The following is a 23700-nucleotide window of genomic DNA, read 5'->3' as shown; positions in this document are numbered from 1 at the left end:
TTAAGTAAGATTTAAATGCCTTGAGATTTTTATTACAAAAAATACTCCACTTAGGAAGCAATGAACTGCTCAATCCTTCTCTTAAGTCTTCCACTTAAACAGAGAAAGAATGTATTGGGATTGCTCCTATTCATAATTGCAAGACTCAGATTCTCCTAAATACCCATCTACTCCAAAACAGACAGCACTTAATTTCATCCCTATGTTTCCCAGAGAAATTTTGGCAAAGAAACCACTCTAAAGGGGAACAAATATATTGGGCAGTGAACAACAAAGTGAAACAATTTGAGTAGGGCTCAATAAAACAATGTGCCACAACAATATCTTTTAAGTTCTTACCCTCTCAAACTCAAGGTTTTTGGAATTCAACTGTTGGGTCATAATATCTTTGCCTGAGTCAAGCTTAATGCAAAGTTCTCTGAGGGACGACAAATCATTTAGTACAGCTGCTTTCTCCTCCTCTTGATGTCTCAGCTCTTCTTCTAACCTGGATATGGCTTTTGCCATTGATGAGATCTGAGATTCATATGCATGATGGGCATTTATGTGCTGAAAATAGAAAAAGAAACAGGTAAAAAGTTAAAGTAACCCAATAATTTTAAAGGCTTAAATCTGTACAGCCACAACTTCACTTTACAAAATATGAGAGCCAATTTTTGCATATTTTAAGATACTCTCAGGAAGTTGCCTGCTATTTAAAGATGGCCTATTTAACGCTTAACAAAATGAATTGTATATAATTATTGATCATGGTAACTAAGTACCTCATGTATATATTTGGAAGATGCATAGCTGAAAACTGTTTTAGGGTGTTACAAATATGAGAGATCTTTGAAGTTATATTAAATTTTTCCTTTATAAATTCTGTTATAATAATGCCTTTTCAAGAAAAAGTAATATATATACTTATCACTCAACTGTCTTCACTTAATTTTTTTTTTTTTTTTGCTGAGGAAGATTTGCCCTGAGCTAATACCTGTGCCAATCCACCTCTATTTTGTATGTGGGTTATCACCACAGCATGGCTGCCGCCCAGTGGTGTAGGTCTGTGCCCCAGAACCAAACCTGGGCCGCGGAAGCAGAGCGCACCGAACTTAATCACTAGGCCACAGGGCCGGCCCTGTCTCTAGCTAAATTCTGAATTTCAAAACCAGAGTTTGCTTTAAAACTAAATACAGTAGTCCTCCCTTATCTGCAGTTTTGCTTTCTGAGGTTTCAGTTACTTGTGGTTAACTGCAGTCTGAAAATATTAAATGGAAAATTCCAGAAATAAACAATTCATAAATTTTAAAGTGCACACAATGCTAAGCAGTGTAATAAAATCTTGTGCTGTCCTGCTCCATCCCACCTGGGACATTAATCATCCTTGTCCAGCATATCCACATTGAATACCTTACCTGCCCATTAGTCACTAGGTAGCCATTTTGGTTATCAGACTGACTGTCACAGTATCGCAGTGCTTGTATTCGAGTAACCCTTATTTTACTTAATAATGGCCCAAAGCACAAGAGTAGTGATGCTAGCAATTTGGATATGCCAAAGAGAAGCCACAGACTGCTTCCTTTAAGTGAAAAGGTGCAAGTTCTCAACTTAATACAGAAAGAAAAAATATCATATGCTGAGGTTGCTAAGATCTATGGTAACTTTTGTTACAGTATATTGTTGTAATTGTTCTATTTATTATTATTGTTATTAATATCTTACTGTGCCTAATTTATGAATTAAACTTTATCATAGGTATATACATATAGGAACAAACATAGTATATATAGGTTAGGTACTATCCATGGTTTTAAGCACCCACGGGGGGTCTCGGAACATATCCTCCTCAGATAAGAGGGGACTACTGTACCTGAAGTCATATTTAAATTCAGTTTAACCTAATAGTAATAAACAACTTTATAAGATTTTAATAACTGAAATAATGAGCAAAGTTTGAAATACTGATAAATATATTTTTCCTAGAATAATCCATATTTTAAATTTCTCACAATTTAAATTGTGAATTATAAATACAAACTGATATAAACTCTACTTCTATGGTTTAGGAAGAATTCCACACTTGAAAAATAAAATTAGGGCTGGCCCTGTAGCATAGTGGTTTGGTTCGGTGTGTTCCACTTTGGCAGCCCGGGTTCGTGGGTTCGGATCCTGGGTGTGGACCTACACCACTTGTCAGCCATGCTGTGGCAGCGACCCATATATAAAGTATAGGAAGACTGTCACAGATGTTAGCTCAGGGCTAATCTTCCTCAGCAAAAAATAATAATAATAACTAAATAAAAAATAAAAATAAAATTATTTTAATAGGCTTTACTGAAATGAATCAACACTAAAAATCTAATGCTGTGCTATGACAATTTAATACATTTCAACAATTGCAGAAAAGTAAATTTAATAAATTTGAACAATTGCAGAAAAGTAAATATTTGGATTTTCCAAATATTAATGAATTAATTAAATCAAAGTCCCCAAAACAAACTAAATACGTAAAATTTCATACACCACATAAGAACATGAAAAATGACAAATAACAAAAGAACTAAAGAATAGTTTCTCCTGAGAACTCTTTTGAAGGTTGAAAAGCATTCCTTTATTTATTATACTCCAAAATATATAAAGAACTCATACAACTTAATAACAAACAATTCAATTAAAAAATGGGCAGAAGATCTGAGTAGACAGTTCTTCCAAAGAAGACACACAGATGGCCAACACGTGCATGAAAAGATGCTCTACATCACTAATCATCAGGGAAATGCAAAGCAAAACCACAACGAGATATCACTTCACATCTGTTAGAATGACTACAATCAAAAAGACAAGAAATAACAAGTGTTGGTGAGGATGCAGAGAAAAGGGAACCCTTGTGCACTATTGGTGGGAATGTAAATTAGGGCAGCCACTACGGAAAACAGTATGGAGGTTTCTCAAAAAATTAAAAATAGAACTACCATATGATCCAGCAATCCTACTTCTAGGTATTTATCCAAATGAAATGAAAACACTAACTTGAAAAGATATCTGCACCCCCATATTCACTGCAGCATTACTTACAATAGCCAAGACATGGAAACACCGTTAAGTGTCCACTGATGGATGAATGGATTAAAAAACTTTGGTGTAAATATATAAAATGGGGTATTATTCAGCCACAAAAAAGAATGAAATCTTGCCATTTGTGACAACATGGATGGACTCTGAGGGCATTATGCTAAGTGAAATAAGTCAGAGAAAGACAAATACCACATGATCTCTCTCATATGTATGGAATCTGGAAAAAAAAAAAAGCAAGCTCAAAGATACAGAGAACAGATTGGTGGCTGCCAGAGGTAGGGGAGTGGGTGGGGTGGGAGAAATGGGTGAAGGGGGTCAAAAGGTAAAAAAGAAAAAAAAAAATTGTATCTCTTTTACATACTATATATATAAAAAAAACTTATCGTGTATTAGTTTCCTAGGACTGCTGCAAGAAATTACTGCAAATTACTGGATGGCTTAAAACAACAGAAATTTATTCCCTTACAGTTCTGGAGGTTATAAGTCTGAAATTTAGATGTTGGCAGAGTTAGCTTCTTCTGGAAGTTCTGAGGGAGAATTTGTTCCACGCCTCTCTCCCAGCTTCTGGTGGTTGCTGGCAATCCTTGATGTTCCTCGCCTTGTAAACATACCACTCCAATCTTCATCTGGCATTCTCCCCTGTGTCTTCTGTGTCCAGATTTATATTATAAGGATACCAGTCATTGGGTTATGGCCTGCCCTGGTCCAGAATGACCACATCTTAACTGGATGACACCTGCAAACACCCTATTTCCAAATAAGGTCACATTGATAGGTGCTCGGGGATAGGATTTCAACATATCTTTTTGGGGACTGTAATTCTACCTTCCCTCTGACTCCCCAAAATTCATGTCCTTCTCAAGTACAAAATACATTCACTCCGCTCCAACGTTCTAGCATCAACTCTGAGTCCAGAATCTCATTTAAGCATCATCTAAATCAGATACGGGTAGGACTCTGGGTATGGTTCACCCTAGGGCAAAATTCCTCTCCCTCCACAGATCTGTGACATTAGAAAACAAGTCATCTGCTTCTAAAATACAATGGTGAGACAGGCATAGAACAGACAGTTCCATTCTGAAAGGGAGAAAACAGAAGGAATAAAGGGGTTACAAGTCCAAAGTAAGTTTGCAACCAAGCAGGGCAAATTCCATGAGATTTCAAGGCCCAGTGTCTGTTCTTGGATGCTCTGTCCTCTGGGCCTGCTAGAGTGGCCCCACTTTTTGGTCCTTGGCTGCAGCCCCACTCTCTTGGCCCTCAGTGGCAGTGGTCCTACCCTCTGGAACCAAGGAGGCAGTAACCCCATGCCCTGAGTCCATGTCCTCTGGGCCCGTGGTGGCAGCAGCAGCCCCATCAGCCTTTGAGCTGCCTTGGCAGCCCAGCTGGTCTCTGAGCCATCTTCAGAGTCATTCTTCCCTTTTCTTGAAGAATATGTTTGTAGCCAAGTAACTCTACTGGCCTGTTTTCTGCTAGCAGGAGCCCAGTTCAACAGCCTTCCTTCATTTCATCCTGTTTCTGTCCCTTTCAGTCCAAGCTGGCAGCTTCTGCTAAGATGACTGATTGGATCCATGAGTCACACACCTAATCTCTTCACCAGGAGGTTGCTCAGCCACTCTTGGCCCTATCTCCAGAGCACATTATCTGGATAGGCTAAGAATTTTTCAAATCATCAAGTCCTGGTTCCTTCTTTGCTTAGCAGTTTCTTCCCCAATTTATCTCTTTCCTCTACATTTTACTATATGCAGCAAGGAGAAACCAGGCTGTGTCTTCTAATTTGCTTGGAAATTTCCTCAGCTAAATATCCAAGTTCATCACTTATAAGTTCTACTTTCCTCCCAAGAGCATACCATAATTCAGCCAAGTTCTCTGCCATTTTATAACATGGATCACTTTTCCTCCAGTGTCCAATAACATGTTCCTCAATTCCACCTGAGACCTCACTAGAAGAAACATTCATATTTCTGGAAAAATTCTGTTCATGACAATTTATATATTTTATAAATGATAGAAGTTTTCTCTACAGTTGTCCTTTCTTTTTTCTGAGACTTCACCAGAATCGCTTTTAATGTCCATCATTCTATCAACAATCTTTTCAAGGCAATCTAGGCTTTTTCTATCAAGCACCTCAAAATTCTTCCAGACCTTATCCATCACCCAATTCCAAAGCCACTTTCACATTTTTAGGTTTGTTACGCCTGCATCCCATTTCCTGGGACCAAAATCTGCATTAGTTTCCTAAGGCTGCCATAACAAATTACACAAACTGGGCAGAAATTTATTCCCTCATGGTTCTGGAGACCACAAGTCTGAAATCCAGGTGCTAGCAAGATTGGTTCTTTTTGGAGGTTCTGAGGGAGGGACTGTTCCATGCCTCTCCTAGTTTCTGATGGTTGCTGGCAATCTCCGGCATTCCTTAACTTGTAGACATATCACTCCAATCTCTAACTGTCTTCACATGGTGTTCTCCCCTGTGTCTTCTGTGTCCAAATCTCCCTCATGTTATAAGGATACCAGTTATTAGATTAGGGTCCACCCTAATCCAGTATGACCTCGTTTTAACTTGATTATATTGGTAAAATATATATATGTATATACGGATTATATTTCCAAATAAGGGCACATTCAGAGGTATCAGGGGTTAGGATCTAAATATATCTTTTTGGGGGCCATAATTCTGCCTACTATGGATAATCAATACTTTCTCCTAAAAAATGAACACTACAATACTATACCAACAAAACAAAACTAATAGCCAACTATTTTATATCAATCTAACTTAGGGTTCCTATATTTTAACTGAACTCAAAATTCTACTGAGATTTTTATTAGACCTGTCTGTATGACAAAAGCTTATTTAAATCCACATGCAAAGAATGAAGTTGGAGGGCCAGCCCGGTGGCGTAGCAGTTAAGTGTGCGTTGCTCCGCTTCGGCTGCCCGGGGCTCGCAGGCTTGGATCCCGGGCACACACTGACGCACCACTTGTCAAGCCATGCTGTGGTAGAGCCCCATATAAAGTAGAAGATGGGCAAGGATGTTAGCCCACGGCCAATGTTCCTCAGGAAAAAAAAAAGAGGACTGGCAATGGATGTTAGCTCAGGGCTAATCTTCCTCACAAAAAAAAAGAAAGAAAGAAAGAAAGAAAGAAAAGTTGGACACTTACCTTATACCATATACAAAAATTAACTCAAAAAAGATTAACAGACTGGAACATAAGAGTTAAAACTATAAAACACAGAAAAAAATAGGGGAAAAGCTTCATGGCGTTGAATTTAGCAATGATTTCTTGGATATGACACCAAAAATAAAGGCAAGAAGAGAAAAAATAGATAAGTTGGACTTCATCAAAATTAAACACTTTTGTACATCAAAGGATAAAATGAGTGAAATGTGGAAAGCCACAGTTTGAGGAAAAATATTTACAAATCATACATCTAATAAGGGATTAATATCCAGATCATATAAATAATTCCCACAACTCAACAACAAAAAACAACCTGATTAAAAAATGGGCAAAGGATTTGAATAGGCTTTTCTCCAAAGAAAATATACAAATGGCCAATAAATACAAAAAGATGCTCAACATCACTAATCATTAAGGAAATGCAAATCAAAACCAAAATGAGATACCATTTTGTTACCAACTGGGATGGTTATTATTCAAAAAAAAAAAAGAAGTGTTGGCACAGATGTGGAGAAATTGGAACCCTTACATCGCTGGTGGGAATGTAAAATGGTACAGCCCTTATGGAAAACTATACGGTGGTTCCTCAAAAAATTAAACATAAAATTACCATACGACCCAGCAATTCCACTTCTGAGTATACCCTAAAGAACTGAAAACAAGGATTCGAAGAGATATTTTGCACCCATGTTCATAGCAGCATTATTCTTTTTTTTTTTCTTTTGTGAGGAAGGTCAGCCCTGAGCTAACATCCATGCCAATCCTCCTCTTTTTTTTTTTTGCTGAGGAAGACAGGCTCTGAGCTAACATCTATTGCCAATCCTCCTCCTTTCTTTTCCCCAAAGCCCCAGTAGATAGTTGCAGGTCATAGTTGCACATCCTTCTAGTTGCTGTATGTGGGACGTGGCCTCAGCATGGCCGGAGAAGCGGTGCGTCGGTGCGTGCCCGGGATCTGAACCTGGGCCACCAGTAGCGGAGCGCGTGCACTTAACCGCTAAGCCACGGGGCAGGCCCAGCAGCATTATTCTTAATAGACAAAGGTGGAAACAAATCAAATGTTCATTGACAAATGAATGGATAAACAAAATGTGGTATATACATACAATGGAATATTATTCAGCCTCAGAAAGGACTGAAATTCTGACACATGCTACAACATGGATGAACACTGAGGTTAAGTGAACCTTAAGGCTACGTGAAATAAGTCAACAACAAGTCAAATATTGTATGACTCCACTTATATGAGGTACATGGAGCAGTCCAATTCATAGAGAGAGAAAGTAGAATGGCGGTTGTCAGAGGCGAGGGGAGGGGAGAATGAGGAGTTAGTGTTTAATGGGTATAGAATTTCAGTTGGGGAAGATGAAAAAGTTCTGGAGATGGAGAGTGGTAATAGTCGCACAACAATGTGAATGCACTCATTGCCACAGAACTGTACACTTAAAAATGGTTAAAATGGTAAATTTGATGTTATGTATATTGTACCACAATAAAAAAGAAGTAATGAGGCTCCTAAACAAATTATTAGAATTAATGACAAAAGATTACCATTGAACTTGATTTTATCAATCCTTAAACCTCACTGTAATAAGGTATCTTCGAATGTTTTCTGTTTTACTAAATAATATCTTCACAAGACAAATGAACGTATTACCTCCTGAATTTCTTTTTCTAACAGATCCACTCTTTCTCGAAGGTGTCTCCTCTCCGTGTCAATAGAAAGAAGCTCCAGTCGAACTGAGCTGCTTTCTCCCTCAGCTTGATGGGCTTTGACTTCCCAGTCTTCAGCACGGTTATGAAGCATCTGAAATCTATCTAACAAGTCTTGATTTTCTTTTTCCTAGTTTAAACATAATTAAATTGTTTCTAAATTAGTAATTGTCACACTTTGGAATACCCATGTCATAAACATAGACACACATTGGGATTTTTGTTTTAATTTAGGAAGCATAAGCTAACTGGGCAGATATATACTAAGTAAGATCTGAGGAGAAACATAAAAAAGACAGTAGGCAAGAGCTCCGCCCTCATATCTTAACACCTAATAGAGCGGACAGAATAGAGAAACATGAAAAAGTTAAAAAAAATCATTCTTAAATCCAACCTAAGTGTTTTTCACCTTAGCAGCCATTAAGCTCTCCCATCGTGACACCTCAGTTATGTAATTATGAACTCGACTCTTCATTTCTTCTTTTTCTTGCACTGCTGCTTCCAATTCCAATGAGATTTCCTATAAATCAGAAAATTGAAGACAAATCTAAAATGAACATAGCACCTAGTGAGTTCTATTTATATTCATATAGCTTCTTTTGAATTTGGGGAATAAGAGAGAGTAGGAAAACAGGAAAACTATTCCTAAGTGTCATTTTCACATATTTTTCTTGACTGATCTAGATTTTTTTTTTTTTGGTGAGGAAGATCAGCCCTGAGCTAACATCCATGCCAATCCTCCTCTTTTTGCTGAGGAAGACTGGCCCTGGGCTAACATCTGTGCCTATCTTCCTCCACTTTATATGGGATGCCGCCACAGCATGGCCTGACAAGCAGTGCATCAGTGCGTACCTGGGATCCGAACCCGGGCCGCCAGCAGGGGAGTCTGCGCACTTAACCGCTGCGCCACGGGGCCGGACCCTGATCTAGGTTTTTAACCAAACATCTGCCACAACAGTCCTCACAAAGTACCTGGTATTTACATTAAGGGCTAGCTATGCTCAGGTGCTGACATTTTTTTTAAAATTCATATATCAGCAATATGCTTTACACTGAATAATACTGAAAGTAATTTTTTTTAAAACATAAAATATTTAAAATAGGAAAATCAGGGCTGGCCCCATGGCTTAGTGGTTAAGCGCGCACGCTACGCTATTGGCGGCCTGGGTTCGGATCCCGGGCGCACACCGATGCACCACTTCTCTGGGCATGCTGAGGCCGCGTCCCACATACAGCAACTAGAAGGATGTGCAACTATGACATACAACTACCTACTGGGGCTTTGGGGGAGATTAAAAAAAGGAGGAGGATTGGCAATAGATGTTAACTCAGAGCCGGTCTTCATCAGCAAAAAGAGGAGGATTAGCACAGATGTTAGCTCAGGGCTGATCTTCCTCACAAAATAAATAAATAAATAAAATAAAATAAAATAAAATAGGAAAATCATTGGTCTTCTTGGTATATCCTTTAATAAACCAGCACAAACAAAACCAATACCTTTTAGCATTTGCCATTCTAAAATATTCATTCATTTTCTTACAGGCATATCTCTAATCCACTGGAGGTAAGTATGAATAATTAAAATCTGTCAAGGTTCTTTTTTTTTTTGTGAGGAAGATTAGCCCTGAGCTAACATCCATTGCCAATCCTCCACTTTTTGCTGAGGAAGATTAGCCCCGGGCTAACATCCGTGCCCATCTTCCTTCACTTTATATGGGACACCACCACAGCATGGCTTGACAAGCGGTGCGTCGGTTCACTCCCGGGAGTTCCGAACTTGGGAACCCCGGGCCGCCAAAGCAGAGCACAGGAACTTAACCGTAGGCTATGCCACCGGGTCGCCCCCCGTCAAGGGTTTTTAAAACATTGCAATTTTGCCCTGGGAGTGAAGCTGAGGTTCTCACTCAGTATGGTGACAATGATTTCTGCCATAGAGAATACCATGCTCCCAGCTTTAGGATTCCTTGCAACAAAGACTAAAATTTGAAGAGACCACAGTTGGACCCATGAGACACACTGTATTACACAGCAGCATTCTAAACCACATTTTTAATACCCTTATGAACACTATTCTCCTTAAATAATTATTTCTTATGTTGCTGATATTTATATCAAAATTTAGAAAACATATTTAAAGCTTTAAAATTTAGCAAACAATGAATATACTGTAAAACTGTGTACTATAAAACTATCAAAGTTTATGCATTGTGCTCATACCTGGTTTTCTCTTGCCATTGTAGCCAGATCATCTTGTAATCTTCTGTTTTCCTTAAAAGATATTTCTTTAGATCTTCCTACTTCATCAAGTTCTTTGTGAGCTGCATCAAGCTGGCGCCGGAGGCTGCTTATCTCTCGGTCCCGATTAGTCAACGTTTCCTTTAGCTGGCTGTTACATGAGTGATGTGGAAATAATAAAGAAAGCTTTTAGGGAAATTGTAATTTGTTTAAAAGAAAACTGTTGTACTCTGAATTAAATACACTAAGAATACAAGAAATTATAACTACTGCATTAAGACAATGATGAATTAGGTAAGGCAGATGTTTTAGATCTCTATCAATCATTATGTGCAAATGAAGTCATAAAATAAATTTATTATTCCAAAAGTCAAGTAAAAACAGACGACTATCAAGTGTTAGGGGCAGAACATCATGGATTCAATTGGCAAATATTTATTTAATGTTTAGGTCTCCACTATTACATAATATGTGAGGGTATATAAAATAATTAGTGACCTTTGTTTAGAAGTAGACAGACTAGACACAAAATGTAAGATTCTGTAACAGTGTTCAAGACAGAATAATTGATGAGACATAACTGTTTAGATGTGGATGATAGAGGAAGGGGAGAAAGTTAAAGAGAATAACATTTTCATGCAGGAGACTGAGAAAACGAAGCTGCCAGTGGCAAAAACAGAAAAATTGAAAAAGGAAATTTTCCTATTGCCAGATTGCTACTTAAACAGATGAAGCTGCATCCACTGAAAATTCTTAAAAAGCTAGATGCCATTTCACTGATTACTTACCTCATAGAAGATTCATACTCTGAGACTGTTATCTTCATCTGAGCAATAGCTTTTTCCTATAGAAATTATAAAAGTATATAAGATTTTAAATCATTCATATAGAAATGTCTTCAGTTAACAGGAAACAACATGTGTTGGAGAGGATGTGGAGAGAAGGGAACTCTCATACATTGCTGGTGGGAGTGCAAACTGGTGCAGCCACTATGGAAAACAGTATGGAGATTCCTCAAAAAATCAAGGATAGAACTACCGTATGATCCAGCTATTCCACTGTTGGGTATTTATCCAAAGAACTTGAAAACACCAATTTGCAAAGGTACATGCACCCCTGTGTTCATTGCAGCGTTATTCACAATAGCCAAGACTTGGAAGCAACCTAAGTGCCCATCAAGGGACGAATGGATAAAGAAGATGTGGTATATATACACAATGGAATACTACTCAGCCATAAGAAATGATGAAATCCAGCCATTTGTGACAACGTGGATGGACACTGAGGGTATAATGCAAAGTGAAATAAGTCAGAGGGAGAAGGCCAAATACCGTATGATTTCCTTCATTAAGTAGTAGATAATAACAACAATAAACAAACACATAGGGACAGAGATTGGATTGGTGGTTACCAGAGGGGAAGGGGGGAGGGAGGAGGGTGAAAGGGATAATTCGGTACATGTGTGTGGTGATGGGTTGTAATTAGTATTTTGGTGGTGAACATGATGTAATCTATGCAGAAATAGATGTACAATGATGTACACCTGAAACTTTAAAAAAAAAAAAAAAAGAAATGTCTTCAGTTAAAATCATATAATTTATCACATTTATATAGTTCAAATCCAATTATATAAATTATGCTATAAAAGAGATCTCCAGGTAAACATATTTCCATGCGTCAACTGTACTTCACATATTGCCATGTTTCTACCCCCTCTAAGGACTTGAATTGTTTCCTTGAATTTGCTGTAATCACACCTGATAAAATTATATTCTAGAAATAGAACTTCTGAAGATTCAAATTACTAGGATAAAATGAAATTTAAACATATGAGAAGATATGGCCCTCGGTCTTAGGAACTTGTACATGGGTGATAAGAACTGCATATTTGAAACAGAGAATAAAATAATCTTTTCTGTTCAGAAGCTGAATAACGATATTTAACAGTCACATACTTTATTAGCTAGGTTTTCTTGCAAGTTTGCAATCTTTTCCGTCTTCTCATCTACAGTCTCCTGAAGAAAGTCTTTTTCTTTATCAATAACACCAATGGTCTTCTTCATTACATGAGCCTCTTCATCCTGTGAAGTCATCTTAAGGTGTAGTTTACCTATAAATGAAAAGAAATGTTTGTTAGACAACGTTAAGCTAGGATTAACAAAAACAAAATTTAAAAACATTTACCTATTTTTTCCTCCAGTATTTTAATTTGCGCTTCGGCCGATTCAAGTTCATCTCTTTTTATGGAAAGTCGGTGCTGATAATCATCAACTGACTGCTGTAGCTGCTCATTTACTATCCTAAAGAATCAGCAGACAAAAACAAACGGTATTCTTTATTTCTGGTAGAAATAATTTTTTAAAAATGAAAGATCTTAAAAAATATTTTTCTTATATTTAAAGGTTTTATTTCTTATTTTAAAGCTCTTCCAGTATAATCAATGGCATTATATTATATATTATTTCTTGCTGTCCACCATTCTTCTTCAAATGGTTCCATCTTCCTAAAAATAATATAGTATAAAAATCATATTAATTGGATACTCTTTTTCTAGAGGCTTCCTGATAGTTTTAAAGCTCTTCTCAATTTCCTAATACCAACTCTCTTTCTCTTAAAATCTATTTCTATTAGAGAAGACAAAGGGAAAGTCTTGTTTTTACAGTATGGCCTGGCACCGTATAGGATTATCCATAAATCCTGACCAAACTGTCCAGAGCTTTTAATTTTTCTTCCTATTCTGACATTTTTGGTGGGTAGTCAACTGGAGGTCACAGTAAACAGGGAAAGTAGGCATTTAGTGTAGTGCAATGAGGATTTAAGACTAAAGATTGGTTTCAGGGAGCAAAAGAAAGGACATACAGAGGAAATAGAGACAATTTCAGAGGAATCGCTTACTGATCGCTCAGATTATTTTCCAGAAGTAACAAGAATTTGCTTTCATGTCATCTAGAGTCTTTGGAATGCTTTTAGCCCTGACCTAGGAGTTGTTAATCCTGCCTTGCTGGAAAAACACGGCTCTCACCTCAGGCTATTTATTGGGAACTCCCACAGGTTCCTTTGGGTTTGAGGATAAAACAGGGAAGAAGATACCAAAGGTGGCTTAACTTAGAACTACCTAATGGGGAGGAGGTTTGGATTCTGAAGCCACTAGTAAGATGAGACATCTCCAGAGAAACGAAGAAGATTTACTGGCAATACTGAAGTATTCTGAAAGACATACCTTACATGGAATAAGAAATGCCTGATGTCCAAGCTGGATTTAGAAAAGGGAGAGGTACACAAGATCTAAGTGCGATTATTCACTGGCTACTGGAGTGCTCCAAAGAATTTCAGAAGGAGGCTAGTCTATGCTTCATAGAATACTAGTAAAGCCTTTGACTGCATGGATCATGAAAAGCTATGGGCTACTCTGAAAGAAATGCACGTGCATCAGCATTTGACTGTCCTGATGCATAACCTAGATTACAGACAAGAAGCCACTGTCAGGACAGAATACGGAGAGACAGAATGGTTTCCTACAGGCAAAGGTGTCAGAGAAGGGTGCGTTTTATCTCCCTATCTGTTTAACCTGTATGCAGAACACATCATATGAAAAATTGGGCTAGACTCAGACAAAGGCAGAATGAAAATTGGTGGAAGAAATGTCAACAATCTAAGATATGCAGATGATCCCATCTTACTGGCAGAAAGCAGCAATGACTTGAAATGACTTCTGAGGAAAGTGAAAGAACAAAGTGCCAAAGTAGGACTGCATCTGAACACCAAGAGGACAAAAATCATCACCACAGAAGAACTACACAACTTTAACACAGATAACGAAGACAATGAAATTGTTAAAGGTTTTGTTTACCTTAGTTCACGTCACCAATTTACATGGAGACTGCAGCCAAAAAATCAAGAGAAGACTGCGACTTGGAGGGCCAGCAATGAAAGAATTAGGAAAGATCAAGTGTAAGAAGGTGTCATTAGAGACGCAGGCCAAGATTATCCACATCCTTGTGTTTCCAATTACTATGTATGGGTGTGACAGTGAAGGCTGACAGAAAAAAAACTGATCCATTTGACATACCGTGTTGGAGGAGAGCTCTGCAGATACCCAGGACTGCCAGAAAGACAAACAAGTGGGTCCTAGAGCAAATTAAGCCTGAACTATCACTGGAGGCAAAAATGATAAAACTGAGGCTGTCCTACTATGGGCACATCAGGAGAGAAGGCAGGATTCTTTGGAAAAGACAATTACGCTGCGGACAGTAGAAGGCAGCAGGAAAAGAGGAAGACCAAATATGAGATGGATTGACTCCATAAAGGAAGCCATAGGCATGAGTCTACAGAGCTGAGTAGGGCTGTTGAGGATGGGACTTTGTGGACAGCACTCATTCACGGCGTTGCCAGGAGTCGGAGCCAATTAGACAGCATGTTACAACTCAAAGACAAAAGATATTACCCTGACTGCTCTAATAGCGAGTGAATGATGACCCAGAGGGAGGGAGGAAAGTCAAGTTGAGACTGACGTCTTTAGAACTGCACAACCAAACAGAACCAAGTCAGAAAGACTCTAGGTTCAAGGATTTTACTTCATAAAATTACCTGAGAGGTCCAGGTGACTGTTCCTAAAAGCTACAGCTATTGCTCTAAGAGATATAACTACAGGGAATGGAGAAAGAAGAAAGCTAATATTCATTGTATTGATACTTTATAAACATTAGCTCATTTATTCCCAGAAGAGTTCCATAATTAGAACTATTATCCCAATTTTATAGAAATAAATAACTAATAACTTGTTCAAGGGGACAATGCTATTAAGGCAAAGAAAATATGCAAATCTAGGCTAGTCTAACCTGGCATCAATGTTTTTCTACTACATCACATTGCCTTCTATGAAAAATTCAGGGAGACCAGCATCCCTCTATGTGGAAGAGAAATGTCTGCCAGTAAGCTATAGGGTCCTTTCAAAAATGGAATGGCCCAGAGAGTCTCTAATGAAGGACACTGAGAAGTTGGCAGTGTCCTGCTTGAAATCCTAAGTATAAGTGTAAAGATCTCTTTACATCTAAGTTCACAAGCAGGATTAATTCCTAACAACAGCAGGATTGATAAAGGAAGGCAGGATAACATCTTGATTGATTATACATATAAATTAAGATCTTAGTGAGTCCTAAAAATAGCTTTACCTTTTCATATTCTAGTGTAGACAGGGAAGGGGACAACAGAGATTCCATACCAGACCTCGGACGTACCTTTTCTGACAGAAATATTGTTGCTAAGATAAAGGTCTTCTTAATGAAAGAATAGAGGCATAAAGTTCATAGGAAATAGTCGCTGAGTGATTATCATATTATTTGTTCATCATGGTGTTTGAAGAGGAAGTTTTGAGAACCTTTTGAGAAAAGTTCTTAGGAAAAATGAACCAATTTTGTAGCTTTGAAAGTGCCATAAACAGAGAAAAGGGAAGTGATGACTTCACACCAAAGTGAAGCAATAAAACTTAACTTCAGAATCAAAGTTCTAGCTTTCTATTTCCCAGCCATGTGGCTGGATAGGACCATCTCTCTGAGCCTCCAATTCATGTTATATTACATTACATGGAGGTATGCATGCTTTCATTTTAGGGGGCAAAAGTAATTCCTTTCAGGATTCAGTATATTTTAAACAAAGTCAGCATCTTTAAGGGTCCTTTATTCATAGGAAGTGTTCAAGTTCTAAAATGAAGTTGAAGCTCCATCTGAAAGGGGTAGGTTTGACATCTGAATGGCCTTTTAGAGGAAAGAGCGACCGATATGGTATCCTTGTACTGTGTGAGATGTCTCCAAGAGTCTACGGTTACGGCCCACCACTAACTGAGACAGCCTATTATTAAGTATCATCGCTTGGTGAGCCAGAGAGGGGAAAAGGGATCAGGATTAGCTTTTCTTTCACCTTTCTGCAAAGGGATGATGACTGGTATCCGGGGGCCCTAGTTCCCTTGGCCCTTTCAAGTCCAGCTCCACGAGCTAAGCTGTCCTCACTCAGGGCCCTGCCTCCTCTTCCTGTCTTGGTAGAAAAATGTCAGCATGCCCAGAAGACAGTTCTTAGGCATCCTAAGCAATCTATGAGCTTTCTTTCTCTTACCTAAAATGGTTCTCAATTCCCTTAACAAATAAATACTTCTCAAGGGAGACCAGTTATATTTCCTTTTCTGAATATACCTAGACAAATCCTACTATAACAACTGATAGCTATTGCCATAATAATAAGTCTTAACTAGAGTTTATGGGCCCTTTTCAGGAGAATCTGCTACTGCATTTATTTGATCCTGGATAAGTACATAACCCTCTAGTTTTGAAGAAGATACACAGATAACTAAAGGTGAATTGAAAACCGTATGAGGGTGTTATCAGCTGCAGGAATCTAAATGTTTAGAGCCTCATGGCTAGTGGCTGTGAGGATAATGGCTGTTTACTATGGGGTTGAGAAAAGTTAGTTGTCTAACTGGGCTGGAAACTATCCTCGAACAGGGGTTGGCAAACTATGGCCTGCTACCTTTTTCTGTAAGATTTAAGAGCTAAGAATGGTTTTACATGTTTAAATGATTGATAAAACTTTCCATAGAAGAATATTTTGTGACATTTGAAAATTATATGAAGTTCAAATTTCAGTGTCCATTAAGTTGTACTGGACCACAACTATACTCCCTCATTTAAATATTGTCTATGGCTGCTTTTGTGCTACCAAGACAGGGTTGAGTAGGTGCGACAGAATATGTATAGCCTGCATAGTCTAAAATATTGACTCTCTGTCCCTTTACAGAGAAAGATTACTGACCCAGGCTCTAGAGGCTGGCTAGCAATGCTCTGAGGGACTAATAGACCATTGTTCCTGGGTAGAGCAAAACTGCTTTATAGCATTATGGAGTTTTGATTTGGGGCATAAAATGCCAGGTCTTACCAAATGCTAAAATTCAAGAAAAACAACAGTCATTTGTTTAACGGATGGTTATAAAGTGAGATTCTGTATTATGTCCTCTGGCGCCGCACCAAGAGACCAGACCAAACAGCCTCTATTTGGACAATTAGAGACTGTGCTTGCTGTAGAAAAGACTGGTGGCATTGAAATTTGGTGAAAAATGCCTGACTCAGGAAGGGACAGAGAAGACGGGTAGGTAGATGGAAAGGAACATATATGCTTTATCTGAGTATCAGTTTCTTAAATGTCTTCATGTCAAGGGAAAGAGAACTTGATGTGATTAAAGGAGCAACAAGATCTCTCTTAACCATATGGAAAGTGGCACAAGGTTTGGATAATGTAGCTTTATTTCCACTCTATATATGCAGGCTATACATATTACATTTTGTCTTGGGTTCAACTGTGGATTTGGACCTGAAGGCTTGAACTCACGGTTCTACCAAAGTATACTGATAAGGAGAATGTGACTGATACATTTTCCTCAGACAAGATAAGTCAGATTTTTCTGTCAGAGCTAAACAAAGTTATGGAATCATGCAATTTCCTCAGGTTATACAAGGTAGAGAGAAAAATCCTCACAATCCCTTCCTATAACACAGTGACTGAATTGCTCCTAGGTGAGGGAAGTAGCAGACTGAGCTCACAAGAGAAAAGGGTATTAGTAAAACAAAGAAAATACCAAAGGAGCTATAGGCTAGAGGACCCAAGAGAGGGCACTGAAAGCTCTGCCTTCTAAGACTGGAAAGGGCCTCCTGTGAGGAAAGGAAAGGGGAGTTGTGGCTATAGTATGAAGGAAAAAGCAAAATGGATTAAACACCAGATCCAGTCAGCTGGACACAAAAGTTAAAAGGTACGCTAGCAATAGATGACTATGTCTGGGTGAGAGAAATATACCATGGTATCTGTACTTTGGAGCTGAATATAGACATGAACCAGAAGACGACAGGGTGGTCCATTCAGCTAGCTCTCCATCCTAGGATGTATGTAGTCTTTGCAAAAAAAAAAAAAAAAAGAAAGAGGGGCCGGCCCGGTGGCGCAAGTGGTTAAGTGCGCGCGCTCCGCTGCGGCGGCCCGGGGTTCGCTGGTTCGGATCCCGGGCGCGCACCGACGCACTGCTTGGTAAGCCATGCTGTGGCGGCGTCCCATATAAAGTGGAGGAAGATGGGCACCAATGTTAGCCCAGGGCCGTCTTCCTCAGCAAAAAAAGAGGAGGATTGGCGGATGTTAGCTCAGGGCTGATCTCCTCACAAATAAAAAAAAAAAAAAAAAAGAAAGAAAGAAAAAGGGAAAAAAAGCAGCTTCTACCTTAACTGTTCCTCAAGTCTAACTTATCAAGACTCGTAGTCAGAGCGGCAGAAGAGTAAAAATTGGAGATGCCCTATATGAGTTCCTAATTAATACACTATTCCTTAATTAAACAGACACATCCAGCTCTTGGTCTCATTTCATTAAGTTTATTTGATATGAGGGACACCTTATGAATCTAGTCTCAGGCTTTTCTTCTCCTAATTATTCTTTTGATTTTCAATTCCGCTGTTTATTTTACTATAAATTTTCGCAATTCTGTGTTTGTATATTAGATCTGTGTCTCTTTTTCCCTCATCATTTCTTTTTATCATTCTGAGTTCTGAATTCTAGGTGAAATTCTTGAGTTTGTTTTCTATTTCACCAATTCAGTTTTCTGAAATATCCATTCTACTATTAACTAACACTTTCAGTTTTAATTTCTCAATCTTTTTTCAAATCATCATTACTATAATCCTTTCTGATCTCAAGTTGTTACTACTTCATGATTGATTTAGTTTCACATATGCAATGTCACGCTGACAGTTGAAAATCTTTTCCTGATTTTACCGCAAATGTAATTTAGAGAGAAGTATTTCCTCTGATTCTTCAGAATGATCCCCTTCTTCTGACCTTCAATATCTTTTTACTTATTGCAGCAACCGAGTCCAGAAAACACCTTTGTCGACTTTTTGTTTCCTTCAGTATTCTGTATTCTAAATTGACGAATGGCTAACCAACGATCTACTCTCCCTAAGGTAAACATTCTGCATTACTGTATCTTTCTCTCATTCTTATATAAGTCATCCAATCCTTTTGATTTTATGAAGAAATTTTTCCTAAATCTGGCCTCTGTTCTCCAAGTTCATTACTACTGTTTTAGTCCAGACACATGGTCTCCACTGTTTGCCATCAGTCTCTTAAGGCTCCAAATCCAGCTTCCCTAATTCCGCCAGAGTTCACTTCCCGAAAGGCACGCTGCGCACATCACCCTCTTGGTTAAAAATTTCTGTTTGTTCTCCATGTTTATAAGGTAAAATCCAAACACACTTGGTTATCATACCAAGTTCTTCATAACCTGACTCCAACCTGTAGATGCAGCTTATTTTTCCATACAGACTTTCTTACCATTTTTCAGGCATATCACCTTTTTAGACTCTGTATATGAATATTCTGATTTTACATTTCTTTGAAAGAGGAAAAAGAAGGACAATGACATAGGTAGCAAAAAATTCTGTTGCTTTCAGCAGTCCTACACTATGGAGTACAAATGATCTGAAGGCTCTGTTAGTGAAATTTTTGAAGGTGGCAGGTACAAAAACTGGCCTGCAATCATATCAATCTGTGAAAGTATTAAAAAATACAGATACTCAAAACCTACCCAGATTCACTCAGCAAATAAGAACCTCCAGAGATCAGCCCCTAAATCCATCCTTTTCAAAAGTTCCCCAGGGTGATTCTGCTGCCAGGCCAACTTTGGGAACTAACCACTGAAAGGCCTAGTCCAAAATGCCACTGTTATGAACCTTACACAGCCACAGACTCGTTCCCAGGAGTGAAATAACAAAACTGTCAATAAACTTACCTAAGTGAGTTCAATTCTGTTTTCTGATGAGATGAGTCACCAGCCACATGGCTAAGTTTTTGAGCTTGGAGTATTGCTTTGTTCTCTAATGACTCTATTGTTTCTTTCATTATTAACATTTTAGACTTTAATTCACATTTTTCACTTTCAAGCTATAATTTAAATTTAAAAAATTAATAGGTATATGTCTTAGTTTTGTTTTCCTTAAGCACTCTTTAATAATATTTCTGGAAGAAAACTAAGGAAATAAATTAGATTTATTTAAAATACTTTAAAAGCCAAGTGTATAGTTTAGGTTTTAGATGTCAGAATGAGCATACACATTCATACACATTTATCTCTCCTCCTCAATATCACGGAAATAAAAGATACCAAAAAAAAAAAAAAAAAAAAAAAGCAAGCAAGCAAGCAAGGAAGAAAAGAACATATCCCTAACAGCAATGAAAACAGAAAGGGAAACCATTAGCAGGATAAAAATTTTGAGGAATTTCTAAAAAATAATAAATAGGACTGAATTGAAGAAAATTCAGAGCAGAAAATATTGTAACCCAAACACAAAATGGGCAAGACTTATACAAAGAAACTAAAATTTTCCTGAAGGGTAGAAAACATAACCTGACAATGTAAAAAAAAAAAACACCATGTTTCTGAATAGGAACACAATACTGGAAATGTATTAAAATTTCCTCAAATAATTGTAAATTCAATGAAATTCCAATAAAAATCTTAACAGAATCTTTTTTAAATAAAAGGGGTGACAGACTTCATTCTAAAATTCATTTAGAACAGGGGCCGGCCCCGTGGCTTAGCGGTTAAGTGCTCGCGCTCCACTGCTGGCGGCCCAGGTTCGGATGCCGGGTGCGCACCGACGTGCCGCTTCTCCGGCCATGCTGAGGCCGAGTCCCACGTACAGCGGCTGGAAGGATGTGCAATGTGACATACAACTATCTACTGGGGCTTTGGGGAAAAAAAAAAATAAAAGTTAAAAAAAAATAAATAAAAAATAAAATAAAATTCATTTAGAAGAAAAGAAGGTTAAGAAAAAAACAGGAAAAATTTTTGGGGAAAATAATGCAGGTAGACTTGTTTTATGAAATATCAAAATAAATTAGAAAGCTACTGTAATTAAAATAGTATGGATTTCACATAGAAACGGACAAGCAAATACACATAAAACATGTAAATTTAGAAAAGGTAGCATTTTAGGGAAGTGGGAAAAAAATAAACTCTAAAAACAGTTGGACAGGCACTCATTAGAGAAAAAAATTAGCTAGATTTCTATTTTATTTTGCATACAAAAATAAATTCTAGATGGAATAATGATCTATATATAAAATTCAAAACCAAGAAATATTAGTGATAAATGTAAGTCTTCCAGTTAAAACTGCAGACTGACTAACACACGTTTTATTTCCCCTCCTGCTGGAAACAGTGCTAAAATAACAATAAAGGAATAAAAAAGTTATACACTCATCAGGACACAGAGAACAAGAAAGAAAATAAGAGTGGACAAGCGACTTGTGGAAAACAGAGTAGACAGAATAGTGACTTAGAGTAGAAGAAAAAAGACAATCGAAAGCAGAGTTTCTGAACCTAGGAACTACTAACATTTAGGCCCAGATAATTCTTTGTTGGGGGCTGCTCCGTGTATTGTACGTTGTAGGATGTTTAGCAGCCTGGTCTCTACCTACCAGATATGAAAAGCACCTTTCCCCTAGTCGCAACAACCAAAAGTTCTCTAGATATTGCCAAATATCTCCTAGGAGGCAGAACTGACCCCAGTTGAGAACCACTGGTCTAAAGTGACCACAACAGGGAATACCCATGAGCAGCCAGCTGATTTACCCTCAAGAAGCTCAGCACATGGAGGCACCATGTGGTAGGCTGGGGTCAGGAGCAGAATTACACAAGGGGATTGGCTGAGAGTCTATATATTGGAACCCTCACACCTCAGATATTTCCTGCCTCTTTCTAGAAAGTTTTCTTGGAAATCAAAGATATAACTAAAATTTTTAAAAAAAAATCAATAGAAGGACTAGAAGATAAAGGAAGAAATCTCTCAGAAAGTAGAACAAAAAGTCAAAGAGAAAATAAGAGAGAAAGAATAAGAACCTCAGATCTCTTTAGGAGGTCTAAAACCAACTAACAAAAGTTGCAGAGAGAAAAAATAGAAGAGCATATTACATCACCCAAGAAATTAAAAATAAGAGATAAAGAGAAAATCCTAAAACTTTTCAGAAATAAAAACATGTCATTTACAAAGGACTAAAAAACAGAATAGCATCAGACATCTCAAAGAAAGTTAAAAGACAGTGGAGGACAGTATTCAAATTTTTTAGTGAAAATAATTTTCCAATCTAGATTTCCATACACCTAAGCCAAATCGTAAATCAAGTACAAAAGTTGAATACAGACATTTTTAGACAAGCAGAGTACCAAAAAATATTTCCTCCCATGAATTCTTTTTCAGGAAATTGCTGGAGAAGGTGCTATACCAGAACAAAGGAACAAACCAAAAAAGAAGAAAACATGAGATCCAACACAGGAGAAGAGGACAATGAAAGTCTTATGAGCACAGCTATGGAGAGACACAGTTCACAAGGGAGCAAGAAGACGGAAAGCTCAAGAAAGGTCTTCAGGGGGAAAAAACAGAACCCACAGGTTTGAATGTTCAAAAATATTGAAAGGCATGTGGCAGAGATGTTGGAGTTCTTGACAAAAATGAGCAAAGTGTACAATGAAAACCAAAACAGTAACAAAATGAAACAAAACAAAACAAAACAAAGGCAATTATTAACTTCAGGAAAAAAATTTACAAGAAAAATGGCAAGAGTAGTACCGCTCCTCTTGGCTGACCCATGAACCACTAGAAGTCATGATGATATAAACAATAACTACTGAAGTAAGCAAAATAAGTAATAAAACTACGTTGAGGTAATGGGGGAAGAAAAAGGGAGGAGTGCCAAGCCATCATCTACCATCACGGAAATTCACCAAAATAATCTTAAATCAATAAAGTAAGATGAAGCAGCATAAACACATTATTTAGAAACAGGACGGTAAACACCAGGAGAAAGAGTTAAAGAGTTGTGAGTGGTAGTTTTGGGGATATGGAGGTGGGAAACGAAACTGGTTGTTTTTTTTAATTAAAAACTTTTCAGAATTCCTTGGGTATATCTTGTACAAACACCAGTATAAAGAATAAAAAGTGAACATTTGTGCATCCATCACCTGGCTTAAAAAAATATTACACGAACCTTTGAAACTACTTGTGGGTAGTCTCCAATCACATCCTCCATCCCTTGCCCACAGTAACCACTATCCTGAGTCTTGTGCTTCTCACTTCTTCCTTTTCCTTAGTGTACCACATTTGTATGACTCCCTAAATAATATACTGTTCAGGTTTGCATGTTTTTCAACTCTACATAAGTGGAATCATACTGCATGTTTTCTTTAACATTTGTAAGATTCACGCATGTTGATGTTTGTAGCTATTGTTCATTCATTTTCGCTGCTGTATAGTACTCCATTGTATGAATTACCACCATTTATCTATTTTCTTCACAACTGACATCTAGATTGTTTTTCGTTTTCTGCCAGAGAGTAAATATTTTAGCCTTTGTGAGCCCTATGGTCTATTTCCACTACTCTGTTGTAACATAAAAACAGCCACAGGCAATGTGTAAACAAGTGAGCATGGCTGT

General features: G+C 37.8%; 1 protein-coding gene across 5 annotated transcripts in view; it reads right to left on the bottom strand.

The window, feature by feature from the left end:
- Window positions 1-23700, bottom strand: part of CEP135 (centrosomal protein 135) — a 79321-nt gene that overhangs the window by 9870 nt on the left and 45751 nt on the right. For 4 of the 5 annotated variants that reach the window (XM_058547119.1, XM_058547121.1, XM_058547122.1 and 1 more), the window contains 8 exons: window positions 19997-20148; window positions 12370-12485; window positions 12141-12295; window positions 10974-11029; window positions 10168-10336; window positions 8360-8470; window positions 7895-8080; window positions 340-549 (listed from right to left, as the gene is read on the bottom strand). In XM_058547119.1, the coding sequence (XP_058403102.1) occupies window positions 340-549; window positions 7895-8080; window positions 8360-8470; window positions 10168-10336; window positions 10974-11029; window positions 12141-12295; window positions 12370-12485; window positions 19997-20148 (1155 nt within the window). Of the gene's footprint in view, window positions 1-339; window positions 550-3523; window positions 4135-7894; window positions 8081-8359; window positions 8471-10167; window positions 10337-10973; window positions 11030-12140; window positions 12296-12369; window positions 12486-19996; window positions 20149-23700 lie in introns of those variants that run through there. The other variant, XR_009220969.1, reaches the window with a different exon arrangement.

Source organism: Diceros bicornis, chromosome 8 (genome assembly GCF_020826845.1).
Source record: "Diceros bicornis minor isolate mBicDic1 chromosome 8, mDicBic1.mat.cur, whole genome shotgun sequence".
Classification (NCBI taxonomy): Eukaryota; Metazoa; Chordata; class Mammalia; order Perissodactyla; family Rhinocerotidae; genus Diceros; species Diceros bicornis.
This window is presented reverse-complemented; position numbering and strand designations above follow the sequence as displayed.